This window comes from Adiantum capillus-veneris, chromosome 16, assembly GCF_014529385.1.
Source record: "Adiantum capillus-veneris isolate H3 chromosome 16, ASM1452938v2, whole genome shotgun sequence".
In the NCBI taxonomy this organism is placed as follows: domain Eukaryota; kingdom Viridiplantae; phylum Streptophyta; class Polypodiopsida; order Polypodiales; family Pteridaceae; genus Adiantum; species Adiantum capillus-veneris.
The window spans coordinates 129,092,103-129,111,586 of NC_140946.1; the positions used below are offsets into that span (position 1 = coordinate 129,092,103).

The 19,484-nt window shown below is 48.1% G+C and overlaps 1 protein-coding gene across 2 annotated transcripts in view; it reads left to right on the forward strand.

The window, feature by feature from the left end:
* LOC147439854 (anoctamin-like protein) overlaps positions 1–19,484 on the forward strand; it is a 151,767-nt gene that overhangs the window by 25,160 nt on the left and 107,123 nt on the right. For both annotated transcript variants that reach the window (XM_086485586.1, XM_086485587.1), the window contains exons 3-6: positions 9,242–9,311; positions 9,418–9,536; positions 9,694–9,823; positions 9,920–10,020. In XM_086485586.1, the coding sequence (XP_086341712.1) occupies positions 9,242–9,311; positions 9,418–9,536; positions 9,694–9,823; positions 9,920–10,020 (420 nt within the window). The remainder of the gene's footprint in view (positions 1–9,241; positions 9,312–9,417; positions 9,537–9,693; positions 9,824–9,919; positions 10,021–19,484) is intronic.

The following is a 19,484-nucleotide window of genomic DNA, read 5'->3' on the forward strand; positions in this document are numbered from 1 at the left end:
GAATTCCTGATTATGATACTGATTTGTTCTTGACTTCTTGTGAGTTCAGGAACTGATGCCGAAATGACTGTAGCATTTTGGTCTGATTGATCTCGAATAGACATGGTTGCAATTGGGGTTAGTCAATCGGACATCGATGAGGTCCCGATTGGACCTAGATGTGATTGCTAGCTACATTGCCGATAAATCATGGTCTAAGATCCGAATGAATGTTGAATGTCATGTGATGTCCTGTGATGTCTGGTGATGTCCTGTGATGTCATGTGATGTGACTGTCGATTTTGTACATGTGCTAGATGTGTGTTCCTAGTACGTAGGTACTAACAGTCAGTGTCTGCTAAGACGGTTTATGGCTTTTGTCGGTTTTGCAGGCGTAATCGCGGTCGATTACAATGCTTTCAAGAGGGGGGTATGTCACAAAGTGATGACGTGGCGGACAGCAAAAACCCTAATTTCTGCTAAAATTCCTGCCAGAAACCCTAAAAAATCGCGGAGGTGGATTATTATTATTATTATTATTATTATTATTATTTTTTAGAAAATGATGAGCGACGCGAATTTTGCTTTTGCTTTTTTTTATTAAAAAAAAAAGAGAAAAGACTCCCTAAGAGAGAGAGAGAACTGATGCTTTTGATTTTAAAAGCTTTTGGGGCTCTGCTTTTGGGCATCCCTTGTAACCTTTAAATTAGTGGTGAGGGCCTCACTTCTCAGAGCATCTGGACGCAGAGTCTGAGAGTGAAACCCTAACCGCTCTCTTGTACTTTGATGATTGATTAATACAAAAAGAAATACCGAAAGGGGCGCCAGTCTTTGGGGCCAATATCTCTAGGCACGGAACTCCGCCGGGCCAGTGCAAATCTATTGTGATCTGTGAATTGTTTTGAAGTGGTTATTTGGTGCTGTCGCGGTTGATTCTTGACTTGGAGTGTCCAAGTTTGTTACACATGGTTAGCACTCAGAGAGGGCACTTGGTTGGTAGTCGGCCTCATGTTTCCTGGGGGTCCATGGCAGCGGGTCTAGCACTCTCTTTAGGTGACTGGTTACAATTTTCAGGCTTGTCAGAAGAGCTGCAGGGCTTTCAACTACAGGGCATGAGAGGGGTGCAGAGCATGTGTCAGGACCTTTTAGAGGCAGTACCAGTTGAGTGGCTCACGCCTCTCGAGTCAACAGCGCCCAGATGGATGGGAGCCTTCACGCGACTGGAGGTTCTCATCTCTATTCGGCCTTGCTGCTCAGAGATTGTTTCCTCCCTGTTTTTTGAGCTACAGGGAGAGGGACGCTTACAGCGAGTTGCAATAGAGGCCCTGCAGGTGGCAGAGTGCTGCTTTCAGAGGATCCGAGTGGTGGGAATCTGTGGGAGGACTTGTGTCATCGATCTTGATCGAGCAGCTCTTGAGACTGGACATTGGAGGCTGTAGACCTGGGAGTGTTGTCCACTGGCACGAGTACAGTGGGACCCTGGAGAGTGGCTCTGGAGGGACCCTTGCTCCACCCAAGTGTCCCTTTCTTTCAGTACACTGTTCGACTGGGATGTCACATACTGGCAGCACAGAGAGAGGCTCGCTCGGCTGCAACACCTCATTGGCAGGAGGAGGGTCTCACAGCTGAGTTTTTGGCAGCTTTTTGGGAGAGGTTGTGGGACTCTAGACAGCCGAGGCGAGTCACTTTGTTTCAGTGGCTTGTCGCACACAGAGCTACAGCAGTTGGGAGTTGGCTGGTGCATAGTGGTCTCTCGGCCGCATGTACAGCTTGTGGCCACCTTGTAGAGAGTCAGCGTCATTGTCTTTGGGACTTCCCTTTGGCACAGCAGGTGTGGCTTCGTGTTCTTCGGTTGATGCCTACTTAGTAGTCTTGAGTGGGGTATTTATGAAGGTAATTTTTTCACCAGCAAGTTTACTTCGCTTCGCGTTTTATTTGCCCCGGATTCCTTCAGAGGGTTAGATGATCTCCGATTCCGGGAATCTTTTCTGCTAGTGCCTTGCTAGTCCTTGTACCTGCTGTGTAATGCTTCTGATGTCCTTTCACTCCTTCCCTTTGCTTCTTCTCTTTGCTTGTGTGACTTGTAAATATCATTATCACTCACCTCGCCTCACCCTGAAGCATTGTTGCCGTGAAGCCCTTTCTATAACCAAGTGTGGTAGATTGGCTATGCATTTCATTTTCCTCTTTAATAACCCTCTTCAATAGCAGGTCTTGAGTTCAACTCCTCGGCTTGATCCTTATGGTCTCTAGGATAGTTTTTTACACGTTAAAACTCTCTTCTTCTTCTCTTACCACCCTTTGCTCTCCCCCCTAGCCCTTGCCTCTCCTCTCAAACCCCCTCCCCTAGCCCTCTCCCTCGCCTCTAGCCCTCCCCATATCTAATAACCTCTCGCCCCCTCCCCTATTCCCTCGCCCCTAGCCCTAGCCCTAGCCCTCCCTTCCCCCTGGCCCTCGCCCTCCCCTATCCCCTATCCCCTCGCCCTCGCCCCTAGCCCCTCACCTCTCGCCCCCTCCCCTTTTCCCTCACCCCTCGCCCTTTCCCATTCCCTCGCCCTTCGCCCCTAGCCCTCCCTTCCCCCTTGCCCTCGCCCTCCCCTATCCCCTATCCCCTCGCCCTTCGCCCCTAGCCCTCCCCTTCCCCCTTGCCCTCTCCCTCCCCTATCCCCTATCCCCTCGCCCCTATTCACTCGCCCCTAGCCCCTCACCTCTCGCCCTTGTCCCTCCCCTCGCCCTCGCCCTCGCCCTTGTCCCTCCCCTCGCCCTCGCCCTCGCCCTCGCCCTCGCCCTTTCCCTCGCCCTCGCCCTTGCCCTCGCCCTCCCCTATCCCTCGCTACTCGCCCTCGCCCCTAGCCCCTAGCCCCTCGCCCCTCGCCTTTCCTATTTCCTTGCCCCTCGCCCCTAGCCCCTAGACCTAGCCCTCGCCTCTCGCCCTAAACCTGTCCCCTCGTCCTAAGCCTTCCCAACGCCCTCGCCTCTTGAACTCCAATCCCCTCGCCTTCAGCACCCTCGCGCTCGCCAGTGCTTTCTTTCAAAAAAATAAAATAAAAAGCAGTCATAAATCAAAGGCGTCACTTTCCTGCGAAAAGCACTTCCCAGCAAAAGGCGTTTTTTTTAACCTACGAAAAGCGAAAAGCAGATAGCGTTTATTAAAGCTTTGGTACTCCATTCAGTCAGTCATCCATTACAGAAATTGGTCTCGCCCTTGCTCTTGCTACAGTGAGACTCATCAATCAGTTGAAGATTCTCGGGCATCGTATATCAAGATGGTTCGGACTCGGAATAGAGAAAAGCATCTCCAGTCCGAGGAAGAGTCCTCTGCCTCTGGGGATAGCTTTGATAGTAAATTAGATTACACTCCTAGTTCAGAGCAGCTTTTAGAGGAATCTTCAGAGGAATCTTCGGAGGAAGATTCACCCCAATCAGTCACTGCTGACAGGGTCACTACTCTCCAGGTGCCTCGTCCGTCTGGTGCCCTCTCCAAGGTACCTTTAGTAATGATATATGATTTACAGGTGCCAAACCCGGCACTCAAGGGTGTGTTCTCTCAGCAGCAAATGATACACTTGGGTCTTCAAAATTTGGCTCAGGCCGATTTGTCCTGCAATATCTCTACTGCCAAGCTAAGTTCCCTCTTGCTCACTTTTCCAAACCTGAATGGTACTACACTTATAGTGGAGGATATCAGACAGGCTATGGGAATATTGACGGTGCTGGCACCTCTGCCCGCAACCAAAACCTTCTCGAATATCTCACCAGAAGAAACTGCAAATGCTTGCTAGGAACTTTTGCTGGACTCACATCCAGACTATCACAGGAGTCAGCAGCTGTATTCAGTGTTACAGTATTATTTTTTACTGCGCGCACCGGAAAGCACGGGTTCTATCTTCTCCAGGTTCTCTAGCAATATGCGATGCCTTTTTTTGTCTCTACCACTGCTTGCCGTATCCATTTCACTATTTGCTGTTTAAAGCGCTACAGGACAGGGCAAAGCGTTTTCAGACTCAGCGTAAAGGGAAAGCGGAAAGGTTCAATTGCTATGAGCCCCTATTATGTACTGGGTAGTGTAGATTATGCAGGAAAAGGTAGATGCAACAGCTGTTCTTACCCTGCAATATATTCAAAAGAAGAAGACCGTTCCAAAATGGCCAAAGGGAAAGGCATCTTGCGCAAGAGGGCAAAGGTACAAAAAGATTCGTCTGTTAGCTGCATTTCTCCGTATCACAGGTCAAAATCTCTGACGTACATACTACAACACCAACAGTGCGTATGTCTACTTCTGTGGCCACCTCAACTTTCACACCTCTTGTGAGTAGTGTTGCAATCACTAAAACACAACCTCCAGTTGTGTCACCAACACCACGTACTACTCTTAGTGCAGGGGCACCTAGGGGTACTGCAGGGGCATCTAGCTCTGGGACACCTACATCTGAAAAGCATGACATATATGAGAATTTTGCGCCCAAGGCCAACAGACTTTTAGATGTGGACAAAGAGCCATTTCGAAGATTATGAATGTAGCCCTCTCATTGCAAGGAACCAACAGTCTGCATCGCACTTGCTATGACAGTATGCAAAGGGAAGTGCAAACTCATCTTCAACGAGCGATGGATAGGGACATGTTAATTGCTACGGCTCAAGATCGCATAAAAATCTTAACTCAACAGGTAGTGGACCTCAAACATATTGTCCACACTCAAAAAAAACAATTAAAAGAGGCAAATGATATGGCCGCAGCAGTTTAGGACCTCTCTCCTGTGGTACATACAGTGTGTCCCTCATGCAAAATACCAAGCTGTAGCCATTTCATAGACAGTTCCAGCTACAGCTACAACTACAACTACAACTACAACTATAGCTACAACTACAACCCCGGTTTCTACGCAAGTTCCTGCTATGGCAACCCAGATACAGACGGACGTTTCCAAAGCCCATTTAGGGGATTCTCAAACAACAGATGGCCAGGAGGCCAACCTTCACAGGTGTGACCTTTTGTTGTGCATTTGGTGTACTGATCAACTGGAGAAAGACTGTGGCTTTCTCAGTTGGTAGTGCTTTTGCGCCCGATTGGATGCCAGGTGAGGGTTTCAGGTGGATTCCCCAAGGGAGTGCAGTTCGGTACTTGGGCTGTCAGGTTGGTTTGGACTTGTCTCGGACTTGTCTCCCGAGCAACAGATTGCTCCCCTCCTCCTGTTCATCAGGAGGAAGTTGTTACATTGGAGCTCCGCACGACTTTCTTTGGCTGGCAGAGTTGTAGTGGCCAACCAGGTGCTGTTGGCTACTATGTGGTACATCACTTCTTGCTGGATCTTACCGAGGTCTTGTGTCAGCCAGGTAGAGCGGCTGATCAAGAATTTCCTTTGGTCAGGGCGAGACACTTTGGCTGCGCGAGCCAAAGTGGCTTGGCAGGTCATCATTCTTCCTTGTTCTTAGGGAGGGCTTGGGATCATTGACCCAGCATAGCAGAGCAGAGCCCTTCTTGGGAAGTTTATCATCCGAGGTCTTCTTCCAGGTGAGGAGCCCTGGAAGGAGTTCTTGTTATAGCGGGTTTGTGCTAGGGTGTCTCAGGCAGGAGGCCCCTGGCAACCTTCGACTAGATGGATCTTCACAGAGATGCGTAGAGTTGGTTTGAGCAGGAGACTGGAGGATCGCTTTGTTGTGGGGTTGCTTCGATCTTGGGAGCACTTGCGGCGAGGCCTGGAGCAGCGCCAGCCTACTTGCAGGGAGGAGCGCCTGCGACAGCCACTTGTTTGAAAACCCATGGTTAGCACTCAGAGAGGGCACTTGGTTGGTAGTCGGCCTCATGTTTCCTGGGGGTCCATGGCAGCGGGTCTAGCACTCTCTTTAGGTGACTGGTTACAATTTTCAGGCTTGTCAGAAGAGCTGCAGGGCTTTCAACTACAGGGCATGAGAGGGGTGCAGAGCATGTGTCAGGACCTTTTAGAGGCAGTACCAGTTGAGTGGCTCACGCCTCTCGAGTCAACAGCGCCCAGATGGATGGGAGCCTTCACGCGACTGGAGGTTCTCATCTCTATTCGGCCTTGCTGCTCAGAGATTGTTTCCTCCCTGTTTTTTGAGCTACAGGGAGAGGGACGCTTACAGCGAGTTGCAATAGAGGCCCTGCAGGTGGCAGAGTGCTGCTTTCAGAGGATCCGAGTGGTGGGAATCTGTGGGAGGACTTGTGTCATCGATCTTGATCGAGCAGCTCTTGAGACTGGACATTGGAGGCTGTAGACCTGGGAGTGTTGTCCACTGGCACGAGTACAGTGGGACCCTGGAGAGTGGCTCTGGAGGGACCCTTGCTCCACCCAAGTGTCCCTTTCTTTCAGTACACTGTTCGACTGGGATGTCACATACTAGCAGCACAGAGAGAGGCTCGCTCGGCTGCAACACCTCATTGGCAGGAGGAGGGTCTCACAGCTGAGTTTTTGGCAGCTTTTTGGGAGAGGTTGTGGGACTCTAGACAGCCGAGGCGAGTCACTTTGTTTCAGTGGCTTGTCGCACACAGAGCTACAGCAGTTGGGAGTTGGCTGGTGCATAGTGGTCTCTCGGCCGCATGTACAGCTTGTGGCCACCTTGTAGAGAGTCAGCGTCATTGTCTTTGGGACTTCCCTTTGGCACAGCAGGTGTGGCTTCGTGTTCTTCGGTTGATGCCTGCTCTTTCCATGGCTCGGCAGTACACTTGGGGGGCAATGGCTTGGTCCACTCTCACGGGCCCGGCACTTGAGTTTGAGCTATCTTCCACCAGCAGGATGATAGTGATGCAGGGGGGGCGGCCTACACTCTAGCCTGCCACAAAGCTTACTACATAGGACTGGTGCAGTGAGAGAGAGGAGTGCTGGGAGCACACTCTTGTTCATCTGGCGGGCTCGCTGTTTCCGCATCTTTGAGGCTTGCCCTGTACCACTGGCTAGAGCTGATCCACACTCTTAGAGGATAGCTAGAGAGACTCCAGGGCAGCTCCGACCGCATGCGGGAGCGTCGAGAGGCCTTCCTTCGACCCTGGCGTCCTGGGCCTTTTTTCACCATGGTCTAGGGAGTACTCAGATGGCACTACCGTCCACCTGTGTGGCTTTTCCCTCCTCCCATTTCTTGATTTAGCCCCATTGTACATAATGCTGTTTTTTCATTGAGTCCTCCCTTCATGGTTGTTGTACCCCTCTCTCAAAGAGGTGGTGGTAGCCGTGTGGGCAGTTTCATTAACTAATAGAAGGATCTTTTTCTCGGGAAAAAAAAAAGGAAAAAAAAAAGTCATACTGGTTGGCTCTGTAAAAATGCTTCTTCTTTGCATAAAACATGTGATCGTCGGAGTCCGAATTATCTGAGGATGACTCCTCTGTAGAATTGAGAAACTTGGCGAAATCTAGGCTTCTTTGCCTTTTTCTTGCCCTTTCCAAAGCTTTGCTTTTTGCTTCGCTTTTTGCCTTTTCTGTCTTCTTCGCTCGAGTCAGAAGAGCTAGAAGAACTGTGAGAAGAAGAAGAAGAAGAACTGGGTAGTCCTTCAAATCGTACACTCTTCTTCTGCTTTCTTGCCGATGCAAAAGAAGATTGACGACCCAAATAACCCCGGAAGTCAATTCTTTTCTTGTGCGTATTGGATTTGTTGTTTGCGTCCAAAAGCCGACTGATCTGTGTTTGAACCACCTCTTGTAATTCTTGCTCTGTAAACATCCTCTGAGAAGGAGGTTCCTTGATTGCCAGTTTGATGGGTGGTTCTGTGGCTTTCTACCACTGGGTGTGCACTTCTGCGATGGATTACTGAGACAAAATTTTTGCAAATTTTGGATCCTTTGCAATTTTAATCATCTGCTTTGTTGCCTCGTCAACCAGTTGTCGACGTTCCATCTCTTCAATCTCGAACTGAGTAGGTCGAGGTGGGCCGTTCTCTTCCTCTGTTTGATCATGAGAATCTTCTTCGTGATCTCCTCCTGCATTCGTAGATGCAGAAGAAGTCGACTGTTTCTTGTTGGGAATTTATAAGTGCCGCGAGAAAGGATTGGATTTCCGGTAGAAGAGAAATAGGCCGCGCTTTGATACCACTGTAACAAACTTGGACACCCCAAGTCAAGATTCTACCGTGACACAACAAAGATTCACTTCAAACAGTTCACAAAGATGAGACGGCCCGGTGTAGTTCCGTGCCCAGAGGTATTGGCCCCAAAGATTGGCGCCCCTTTTGGTATTTCTTTTTATATTAATCTGTGTTCAATGTACAAGAGAGTCGATGGGTGCTCACTCTCAGACTCTGCGTCCAGATGCTCTCAGAAGTGAGACCAACTTATTTATTGGTACAAGGGATGCCCAAAAGCAGAGCCCCAAAAATCTCTAATTTAAAAGCTTCTTACTCAAAAGCAGTAATCTCCAAAGGCTTTATTGCTACAAATATTAGTCCCCATAAAGCAACTGGCTCCAAAAACTGCCAAAAAGCAGCCAGCGCAATTTACAGAAATCCGTACAATTCTGCCACGTCAGCAGTCAGTGGGAATTGCGGCGTCCGTACAGCTGCCACGTGTCATCCAGTCGGGGCAAATTGCGGCACATTTTCCAGGGACTGCTCACATCATCAGCCAGCCACATCATCGGCCAGCCACGTCAGCCTATCGGCGCCTTTTCCCGGGCATCTGCCATGTCAGCAGTTGTGTGTGTTCGTATGGGGGCCTGCTACGTCACCAGTTTGTGACAACTACTTCTAACAGTTCTATGTTCATCTTCATTCTTTGGAAATATAGGAGTCAACCTAAAATACGCTTGTGTTTTCTCTTGGCTCACAAGGAATGAGATCTGAACTTGGTGCATTTTTGAGATCAAAGGGCATGACAGGATATCCATAAAGCCCAAATAATATGCAAAATGCTGTTTTATGCACAACTTGAGGCACCACTCAAAACTCGGTGTACCCAGTCTTGAGGTCAATGCGTCTGAAACATAATGAGCCTTCCGCTTTTCAAAGATACCTTCATGCAAGGAATTGGGAACCAATTCTTGACTTTGAGCTTATTCAAAGCTCAATATTCAATGCATGTGCTACGGGATCCATCCTCCCTTTGCACTGAAAGTGAGGGGACAAAAGGGTGAAGAGGTTGGGTAAACCAAACCCTTCTCAAGAAGCTCATTTACAGGTTCAAATGATTTGAAAAGTTTTGATTAGTAATTGCTTGCAATTTCAATCTATAAATAGGAGGTGTTGGTTACACAATTGGAGCCTTTTAAAATATTCTTTTGTTGTAGTCCTTAGGAAGCAATCCTTTATTTATTTTTTCAGATTGGGGCCCCAGTGGAGGTATTGGGTCACATGGCGGAAACCCTGCAGATTCGAAAACCAACTCATTTTGGTGAAAATTTTGATTAGCTATACGATTTTAGAATGTTTTCTTTGAGGTTTGATCTGTACCTATGGTTGGGTTATATCACATCTTGATTTACCTTGCAACTTGTCAGGTCTAGATGTACCATTTGAATGGGATGAGAGAGAGGTATTTGTACGACAATCTGAACATCATAGCTTGTTTAGCTGGGATGAAAGGTACAGGTGTCTGCGTTCATTGTTAAATCAAGTGGTAAGTATTCAATGTTATAGTTTGTCTTTTCAAAAGAGTGCTAACGTTGTTGATCTTTGCATGCAGATTGCAAGGGCTTTAAATTCTTCTAGTATGAAAAATGCAATGCTGAGCCTCTTTTGTTAAGTTCATAATTATGCATTTTCTTTTTTCTCAGGTCAATTTGACAGAAAAAGATGTAGTTTTGAGAAGTAATGATTTGGAGGAAATTGTTTGGAAACCAGGAGAGTCCTTATTGTCAAAATTGATTTCTGTCAAAGTAGTGAAGGATGTGTTTGTACTTCAGGGTATGATGATTGATCACTGGATGATATTGATTTATCTTTTTGAATCCCCTAGAAGCTTTCGTTTTCAGTGAATGTGAATTTGGTTTTCTTGCTTAGATGAGAATGAACGGCAACACCTGCTTCATAATTGGGCTTGGAACTGGACAGGCTTCACATCTCAACCAATTGACTCTATCTATTCATACTTTGGTCCAAAGGTCTGTATACTAATATCCTTGAGAACAAAATTGTTGGTGCAAGCAATGAGTCAAAAAGTTTGAATGTAAAGTAGGTGTAGCTACTAGATATTAGCAGGTCTTACTGCTAGAACCCTGCACTTGAATTTGTGTCAGAAGTATTGTTTTGCATGAGTTGAAAGTAGTTAGGATATGCTAGAGACATAAGCTGGAGCCTTGTGAAGGAGTGAATAACTCCAACTGAGATCACCCATTCTCACCAGGCTGGAAATATATTGCAATGTCCAGAAGGAGAAAGCCCTTCTACTCAAAACACACGTTTCTAATGTTTTAAGCTCTGTCCATTTTATACCCAAAACCTCACACGCACGAGCACGCACGCACACACCCACACGCATGCACGCAGGCACGCAGTCATTTTATTGCTGCTGGTGAGTACTCTACCTGCATGGCAATTCATAACTCTGATACCCTGATAACTTAGTTATAGGGAATGACCATTTTCAGTTGTCCGGTCCCCATTCCCATTCCAACTTCCCATTCCGAATCCCCATTCTGTGTTTCAGACGTGAGTATCCGAAACAGGGAGTGTCATTCCATACCCATTGCCGTTCCCCATTCCCCGTTATATCCTCTTCCGGGTAACTATGCCTGATGCCCTCTCGATATTTCAAACCTATGAATATCTGTACTGTGCGGGCACAACTATTGATATGAGCCCTTGTGCTAATTCCCAAGGTCATGATGATGCCTGGTAGTCTTCTCTTAATCATATACTGGTGCTACTTGGAGCACCCTCATCTCACTGATCTGTTACCTTGAAATTTATTACCCTTATCGACACTTGATGCATAAAATGATATCCATCTGGATACTACAACTCTTGGAATACTTGTACTTCACTTTGATACTTCAAACATATGTGCTTCTGCACTCCCTGCACACAACAATGCAACCAAACCCTTCTGTTATTTTTCCCTTATAAGTGATGCTGTAACAGGATTCTCTTGATCTGATACCTCTTGCGTAAAAGACTACCACTCCATTATGGAGTGTCTTTTGGATTCAAAGAAAAGACCAGTCACGTACTCTGGGTCCTCTCCCTCCCTACTTAACCTACCTACTGATACCTTGTTTGCTTGGACCTACTAAGTAACCCTGTATGAGTGACTTTGTTTACTCGAGGAATACTTTGAAAGCTGTGGTATCTCCATGAAATTGGCCTATTACTTTTCAGCACCCCTAGTGGATGGCCTTGTATGGTGGGAATCTCACCTTCTATTTCTCCTACCAGCCACATTGAACTTGGAGATGGTAGTCAATAGCATCTCCTCATCGTGTGGGCCGACTCTAGCTGTGCGCTTTTTGGTACCTCCCCCTCTCATCCCACCAATGACTCAGGATTCTTACTCCACCTCTGTGTCATTCGAGTGCGCCTTTTCTTTTTGGTACCTCCCCCTCTCATCCCACCAATGACTTAGGACTCTTTCTCCACCTCTGTGTCATTCGAGTGCGCCTTTTCTTTCTAGCTTGGAGGTTGTGCGGCATTCATTGTCTCTGTCCTCCTCTCTCCCCAACCGCAGGCTTCAAGCACTAAGAATAGTGCGCCACGATATCAGCCCCCCTGTATGCTTGATACGGCACTGCTACCTGAGGCGTTCTTGGATGCTACAGCACCACAAGGGTACCCTTCTGGCACCTCATCTTTTACTCTTCTCCCTCTGATCTGCTGACTGGCCTCCTTCCCCAAACGATCTTACCCACCTTGTTTGATTGCATCAACTTGGCAAATGGTTGGGCTTGATGCTGCTTTGCTTCTTATTTCTAGCTGATTAAAGGGTTAGGTGTCAAGGTATAACTCGACACCTATGCAAGAAATCTTGAACTAAAATTGGATTTGACTATGTTGTCACATGGGGTATATGGGAGTTTTTCCCTTCTTAGATCTTTCACTATGTCCTTCTTGTGCCTATCAAACTGGCTTCTACTTGCATTTGCCTACTTGCAGGTGCTGATGGGACTACTATTGCTTGGCCTGCTTAACACTAGCTATGGAAGGTCGATGATGACTTGGCATGTTGCCCCAGGTGAGGGATTTCTATCCCTCACTTAGCCTTGTGAATTATTAATGTTTGTTAGCAAAGAGAGTGATTGTGAGAGGAAGTAGTGTGCTTGTGGACGACATTCTTGTGGTGGCTAACATGCTAGGTGCTGATTACTGTGATCTTTACTCCTCTTTGATTATCATGAAAATTATGGGAGGATCTTCCTCAAAGGTCTCTACTTAATTCAATGGTTATTGGCTTGTTTTTGGTTTAAATATGACTCTGGCAGTACTTTACTGCCATGATATGGTGAAATTTTGGGAATACTAAACTTATGCTGTCTTGAGTGCTTGAAATTATTGGATCAACTCGACTTGCTCTGGTTGAAGTTCATCTTAGACCAGGTTTAGCCTTGATGGGGTTTTCACCATTGATTGGCTTGTGTAGCGCTGATAGTGTGTCGTGCTCTCTACAGTGGGTGCTCCTCAGTGCAATGTGCGTGACATCTCACTCAAAACAGAATGAAAACAAAGGAAACAATAGATAATAGCTGATCAACATAGAGACACAACAGCAAACCAGAACATAAGGACTCGACTATCTCAAAGAACCTATACAGACTTTGGCATGGCAGCACACTCAACTCCAGCCCAGAACTCACAGGTACAATGGGGGTGTCAAGGCTCAGATGTGCAGGGATAGTGTAGACGTGCTGTGTATAGACTCGCTACTCTAGACGACGACGCTGGACCGTATATGAAGAAGATGATCGTGATGACCCAACAACTACTACTCATATGTATCACCATAAAGAGCCACCCAATGGCTCATAAATGTCAGCCATCTAAGTCTATCTCCAAACTGAGTGGTGGTGGTGACTTGGCCACGATGTCCACTAGACCACCGTCCGTATCCCTGCCACGTGTCACTGTCCAGCTCAGAGAGTGCGTCCAGTGTGAACCAGACTAGACCAACTGTACTAACTGTGTGTCCTGTGAAGACACTGTAGCCTGCCTACAAGTTGCCCGCCACATGACCGCGCACCGTCTCGGTGAGAGGAATACTGAAAAACTGTGAAAGAAAACCACTAGGTACAACATCCGTACATCTTTCGTGAAGCAGGTGCTAGGCCCAACCATGACCTTCCATGCCTCAAACGTGGAGTTAAAAACACTACACTGTTTGCAAACGCCTTAAGCCTTTGAATAGACAGGAACCCAATATGATTGCATAGTCCAAGAATCCCAATTGGCAAAACAGAATGAGGCTCCACAGCAAAGAGATATGCTCGGTTTTTCTTTTTTCTGCAATTTTTTTTTTCTAGAGGGGAAGGGGTATGTAGGGGAGGGGTGGGTAGGGGTTAGGCTAGATAGGGGCGAGAGGGGGAGATTGGGTGGGTAGGGGCGAGGGGGGGGGGGGGGGGGGGGGGGGGGGGGGGGGGGGGGGGGGGGGGGGGGGGGGGGGGGGGGGGGGGGGGGGGGGGGGGGGGGGGGGGGGGGGGGGGGGGGGGGAGATAGGGGCAAGGGGTGGAAGGGGGGGGTACGAGGGCAAGGAAGGGGGCGAGGTGGGAGAAGATAGGGGCAAGGGGGGGCGAGGGGTGGGTAGGGGCGAGGGCTGGTGAGGGGGGACGAGTTGGGAAAGGGGGAGGGGTGAGTAGGTGTGAGGGGGAGTGTAGGGGCGAGGGCTGGGTAAGGGGGGGACTAGGGGCGAGGGGGTGTGAGGGGGAGGGACTAGGGGCGAGGAGGTGTGAGGGGGAGGGTAGGGGCGAGGGCTGGTGAGGGGGGGTGAGTGCGAGGGGGTGGGTAGGGACGAGAGCAAAGGGAGGGGGTGGGTAGGGGGACTAGGGGCGAGGGGGGAGAGATGGGTAGTGAGATGTGAGGCTGGAGATGGCACTCCAAAGGTGGTAGGTTCTTGTAGGTGAAGAAAATGGAATGACATGGAGCAGAGAGATACCATGAGCACGAGCAGGGAATTCATCAATCTTGAAAGCAACATCTTTTTGGTTGTATCCCGTCTTGAGGAAGCTCTATGAAGGGAGTTCGCTAGACACAGAAAGAGCTTTGTTCTGGTCGGAGAAGCAGATACTGGGGCTGATAGTGAAGGGGGGTGAACTCTTGTGAGGGGATTTCTTTCCGCTTCTATGATTCTTCATAGGCGCAACAAATCCAAAGGCTTCCCCCAAGGGCGCACGGAGAGTAGCTTCTATGGCCCTTACCCTTTGAGCTGGCTCAAGTGGCTCATTAGGTTTACATACTGTGGAAACATTGGAAGAGTGAATAGAGACTCCATAACAAGGCATAGACACTTTACGGCAAAGAGTGAATAGAGACTCCATAACAAGGCATAGATTTGGTAGCGTCCAACCACTCCAACAGATCCTCATCTGCTGACCCGTCAGGTGGAGTAGGTTGTTCCAATTCAAGGCTGGTTGCTAGGGACAAAGATCTATGTTGCACGACGGGATCCATGCCTCTTTCTAGGCGAATGGGTTGCATCGGGGAGCCAGGAGTATGTATTCACATGGCATCGTTTCCCCAATCATGAAGTGCTTTAGTGTGTCGCAGCCATGGTCTACGAGCAAGGGAAATCCGCCCTCCACATGTGGAAGACGAATCACAACAAAATCTAAACTAAAAGTGAAATCTTGTACTTGTAGAGGCACCTTTTCCACTATGTCCACAGGGTATACTGTCCTCTGGTCGGCCAATGTTACTGTGAAGGGGGCAGGTTGAGTAGGCTGCAGACCTAAAGCCATCATAGTGAACTCGGGCATCCTATTGATGCCAGGTCCACCATCCACAATTACTCTTGAAAATTGCTGCCCAAGACGGACACGGCGAGATGAGAGCTTCTATAATCCATGAGGGGAGCAGCGTGATGGGATATCATATAGGACTCGGATGGTTGCATTGGGAGGTGCCCGCCACTAAGACCTGCTCTGGGGTAAAGTGATTGAATAACCGTAAGGGTGTCACTTCGAAAACTCGCATCTAGCCGCAGCATGTCATAGAGCGACACTTTTTGAAAAGTGTTCTTCAAGATTGTCTCTGCTGTAGGCTTTTCTTTCTCTCCCAGTGGCTTTTCTAGTACCTTGATCTGGTGTAGATCAGCCACTGCTTCCAAGAAGGCTTCATCAATATCGGAGAGCAAAGACTTGGATTCTTGCTTGTCACTGAGTGAGGGCTTGGCACCAGCTGAAGGCAGAGTATCCACTGCTGGGAGAATGTGTGGGGGATATGAACATGTTGGAATACTAAGACCGAGAGCGGCTCTCTGGGCCCGGGTGAGGATGCCCGCTGGCTCCTCTACCAACTGCAACTTCTCTTAAGTGGTAACCACATGGGCGAAAGGGAGTGGTTGAAGAGTGGTGCTAACTGCTATCAAATTGAGCTTGGGAAAGGTAAACTCATTTTGGCTTTGACTTGGGTTCACAGCCGTGGATGCACGAAGTTTAGGGCAATCTTTACTATAGTGATCCTTCATTTCTGGGCAATGACGGTAGGGAGGTGACCCTTCGGACAGAGGGCATTTGCTTTGGTAATGACCATATTCCCCGCATCTGTAGCACAAAATAGGCCGATTCAATGGGTGAGTCGAAGGACGAGGTGGTCCTTGCTCCTAGTGCATGGAGTTGGGGGTGGAGGCATAGAAGCTGTGAGATGGGGAGGGAGCATGGGTGTGATAAAAGCTCTGAGAGGGAAAAGTGCTCTGCATACCTTGCATAGGAGGGGTTGACAATAAAGGTGGCATGTGGTGTGAATGGCCTCAGGGAGAAACTATGTTGGATGTAGGTGTTGGCCCTTGTTGAAGAGTAGGACCAAGACTTTGCTGTATTTGTCGCAATCCCTTGAGGTAGTAGCAGTCCTTGTCCTCATGTCCAGACTTTTCACAGAAGTGGCATTAAACCCGAAGGGGCATTCATGTGGAGGGTGCCCTAGAGAGCGGCATGAGCTACACCAAACCATAGCCTTAGTCTCCTGCTGAGACTTGAGCTCTTCTAGCTTGTGCTTGATCTGTTCCAATGCCTCGTGATGTGGAGGCTTCTCTTGTCTTGAAGAGCTCGTTGTAACTTTAGGGCTTCAAGTTCCCTACGTAAAGAAGTCAACCGATCAGAAGAACATTTATGAAAACACTGAGGGGGTCTCTACTTGCGGGGAGTTGGTGAACAGCTTCCTAGCTCCCTCTATCCTAGTAGCAGCCGCGACAAACTCCTCCAGAGTGGCGCCAGGTCAGAGACTCTCTCGGAGTTTTTGTTGAGAAGTTTTGGAAAGAGCCTTCTCCACCCACTTCTTAACCATAAATTCACCCGGTTGCTGAGGAAGCTTGGCAACCAGGGACTTGGGTTTTAGTCATGAGTTCTGCAAAAGTCTCCTCTGGCTGGAGCACCATGTTGGCGAACTCATCCAAAACCTTTTCCTGGTAGTCACCTGGCCTCATGTTGCATAGAATTGTTGTCTTAAAGCTGCCCAAGTTGCAAAATAGTTCTCTGCAAACTGACTGTACCACTTGTTTGCTAAGCCATCCAAGGTAGATGGAAAGAGTACCAAATAAGCATCTTCTCTATTCAGAGCACGACCTCTACAGAGAGATATAAACCTCCTTGCATGGTCGTCTGCATCTTTTGAGGAGAGTCCCTTGAAAGTAGGAAACTTGATGTTTACCTTGGCCAAAACATTGGTCAATGCCTCCATGGCCGCTTGCTCAGGAGCCCGTTGCTCAATAGCTTGCTATAACAAAATGGGAGAGAGCTTTACTGGCGAAGGTGACCCGGAAGATGTGGAACTGGATGGAGGAATGGATGATGCCGTATGTGGAGGTATGGGTGATGAGGTTGGTGGACTTCTACTAGGTACCAAAGGTTGACGTCTTCTGTTGTAGTACTTCAGTAGTGCGCTTTGACGCTCTAATGACCGCCTTGTATGTGTCATGTAGTGACCACAAACCCAACCAAGCTTGGGCAAGAAGACCTTTAACTGGTTGAACACAGGTCTAGACTCTACTAGACCAGGGCGAGTGACTAGACCACCTGGCTGGACCAGGGACGAGGAATGAGTAGACGAGGGATGAGGAAGAACTAGACTAGGACGAGAGCTGGTTGGACCAGGGTGAGAGAGGACCAGACCAGCAGGCTCACTGGGCAAGGCGAAGTAGGCGAGGCTAGGTAAAACCCAGCTAGCTCCCCGATTTGCACCTCAATAGAGAGTGAGACTTAAGTTGAGGTCCCACCAGGCGTGCCAAAAATGAGAGCACCTGTAGCGCTGATAGTGTGTCGTGCTCTCAACAGTGGGTGCTCCTTAGTGCAATGTGCGTGACATCTCACTCAAAACAGAATGAAAACACAATAGATAACAGCTGATCAACACAGAGACACAACAGCAGACCAGAACATAAGGACTCGACTATCTCAAAGAACTGATACAGACTCTAGCGTGGCAGCACACTCAGCTCCAGCCCAGAACTCACAGGTACAATGGGGGTGTCGAGGCTCAGATGTGCAGGGATAGTGTAGACGTGCTGTGTGTATAGACTTGCTGCTCTAGACGACGACGCTGGACCATATATGAAGAAGATGATCGTGATGACCCAACAGCTACTACTCATGTCTCACCATAAAGAGCCACCCAACGGCTCATAGATGTTAGCCATCTAAGTTTATCTCCAAACTGAGTGGTGGTGGTGACCTGGCCACGATGTCCACTAGACCACCGTCCGTATCCTTGCTACGTGTCACTGCCCAGCCCAGAGAGTCCATCCAGTGTGAACCAAACTAGACCAACTGTACTAACTGTGTGTCCTGTGAAAGTGACACTATAGCCTGCTACAGCTTGTACCCTATCTTACTCCTATTTTTGACTAGATTCTGTAAATGCTTTGGCATTTTGGTATAATTGGTAAGGATTGACTAATAATCTTGATACACTAATGCATTTTTGATTAGTCCCAGAATCTTGAGGTTTTAGAATTTGAATAGCAAGAGATTTTTGGTAATGTGAATGGCTCATTTTGTACTCGGAGAAATTTGTTACTCTTACTGCAATTAGAGTGTTGTAAGTGGGCTCTTGCAATGCATAATTGGTGACTACTGAACACTTTTTTGCTTCACTCATAATAAGAAGGTGGTGGAAAAGGACTCTCCTTTACCTATCTTTGCTTTGCTATACTTGACCTTACTGTATATATCAGGGGTGGTTTCACCCTATTCTGTGATTATTCTATGGCTGTTGGTTATTGGTCAAAGCATATGAGGATGCTAGGATCTTTGGACTCCTTAAAGTTGAGCTGGATACCATTCATTAGGTGGGTTCCTTGCTGTATGGCACTGCTTTGAAAAAACATGTAATGCTGAGCTTGGCCTGTTCTCATTTGGATTTTTTGCATCTACATATTAGCCTGCTAATGATTATATTATTGGATTGGCTTTTGAAAATGAGAATGTTCTATTAGATGCTAGAAGACTTTTGTCCTGGGCATGAAAAGAGTACTATGCATATAGGAATAGAAGATTGTTTGAGCCCTTACCGCTCTTGACTTGGGTTGTCTTCTAACTTGCTTGCATTAGACATTATGGATTAGCTGGACTAATCTACCTCAAATATGTAAACACATGCCGGGTTGCTTTACCTGGGTCTGCTCTTTTTTTTACTTGGTGGTTTATGACCATGTTGCTTGGTTTCTTTGAAAGCACTTGATGACGTTTCTGGGAATTGAGTATAGTTTTGACACCTACTAGTTGTGTTTTACTCGTCTACATCTGTAATGGTTCCTACCTGCAATTGGCGCTTGGTTTTGGACTTTTGGATCTTGGTGTTAGAAGAGCTTAACGATGTTCTTGAATTCTCCGTTTCTCCATCACTAGTGCTCTTTGATGGGTATTCATTCACACTCTCCTTGATTTAGAGCCCTCCAATTTTACTAGTATTTGATGAATATTGAGTGTTTCAAGAAATGGGTTCTTCTTGCATTAACTTTACTCTAGGTAGGTCCACAACGGAGAAACAGCCGCGCGCTGATATCCTGTAGCTGCCATCGCCCCATCCCCACCTGCTCCCTCGCCCCCCCTACCTTGGCCCTCCCTACCTGCTCGCCTACCTTGCCTGCTGCCCTCGCCATATCTTCAGACCCTCGCCTACCCTGCCTACTGCCCTCGCCATACCCCCCCTCCCCCCCCCCCCCCCCCTCCCAGCTTGCCTCCCATCCCTACCTCGTCCCCACTATCTGCTAGCCTCCTTACCCTTGCCCTCCCCTCCTAGTCGCCTATCCTCCCCCCCCTGTGCCCCACAGATACACAAGGATTGATATGGAGAGCTATCTCGGGAAGGAGATGGATGCTGCAGGGACGGACGTCCCTCTTCGAGGAACCTTTTCAGGAGACCCTTATGAGGCCCTCCGACCCCCCCCTTCCGCTTCTGCAATAGGTATTCATCTTTCTTCTGACACCTT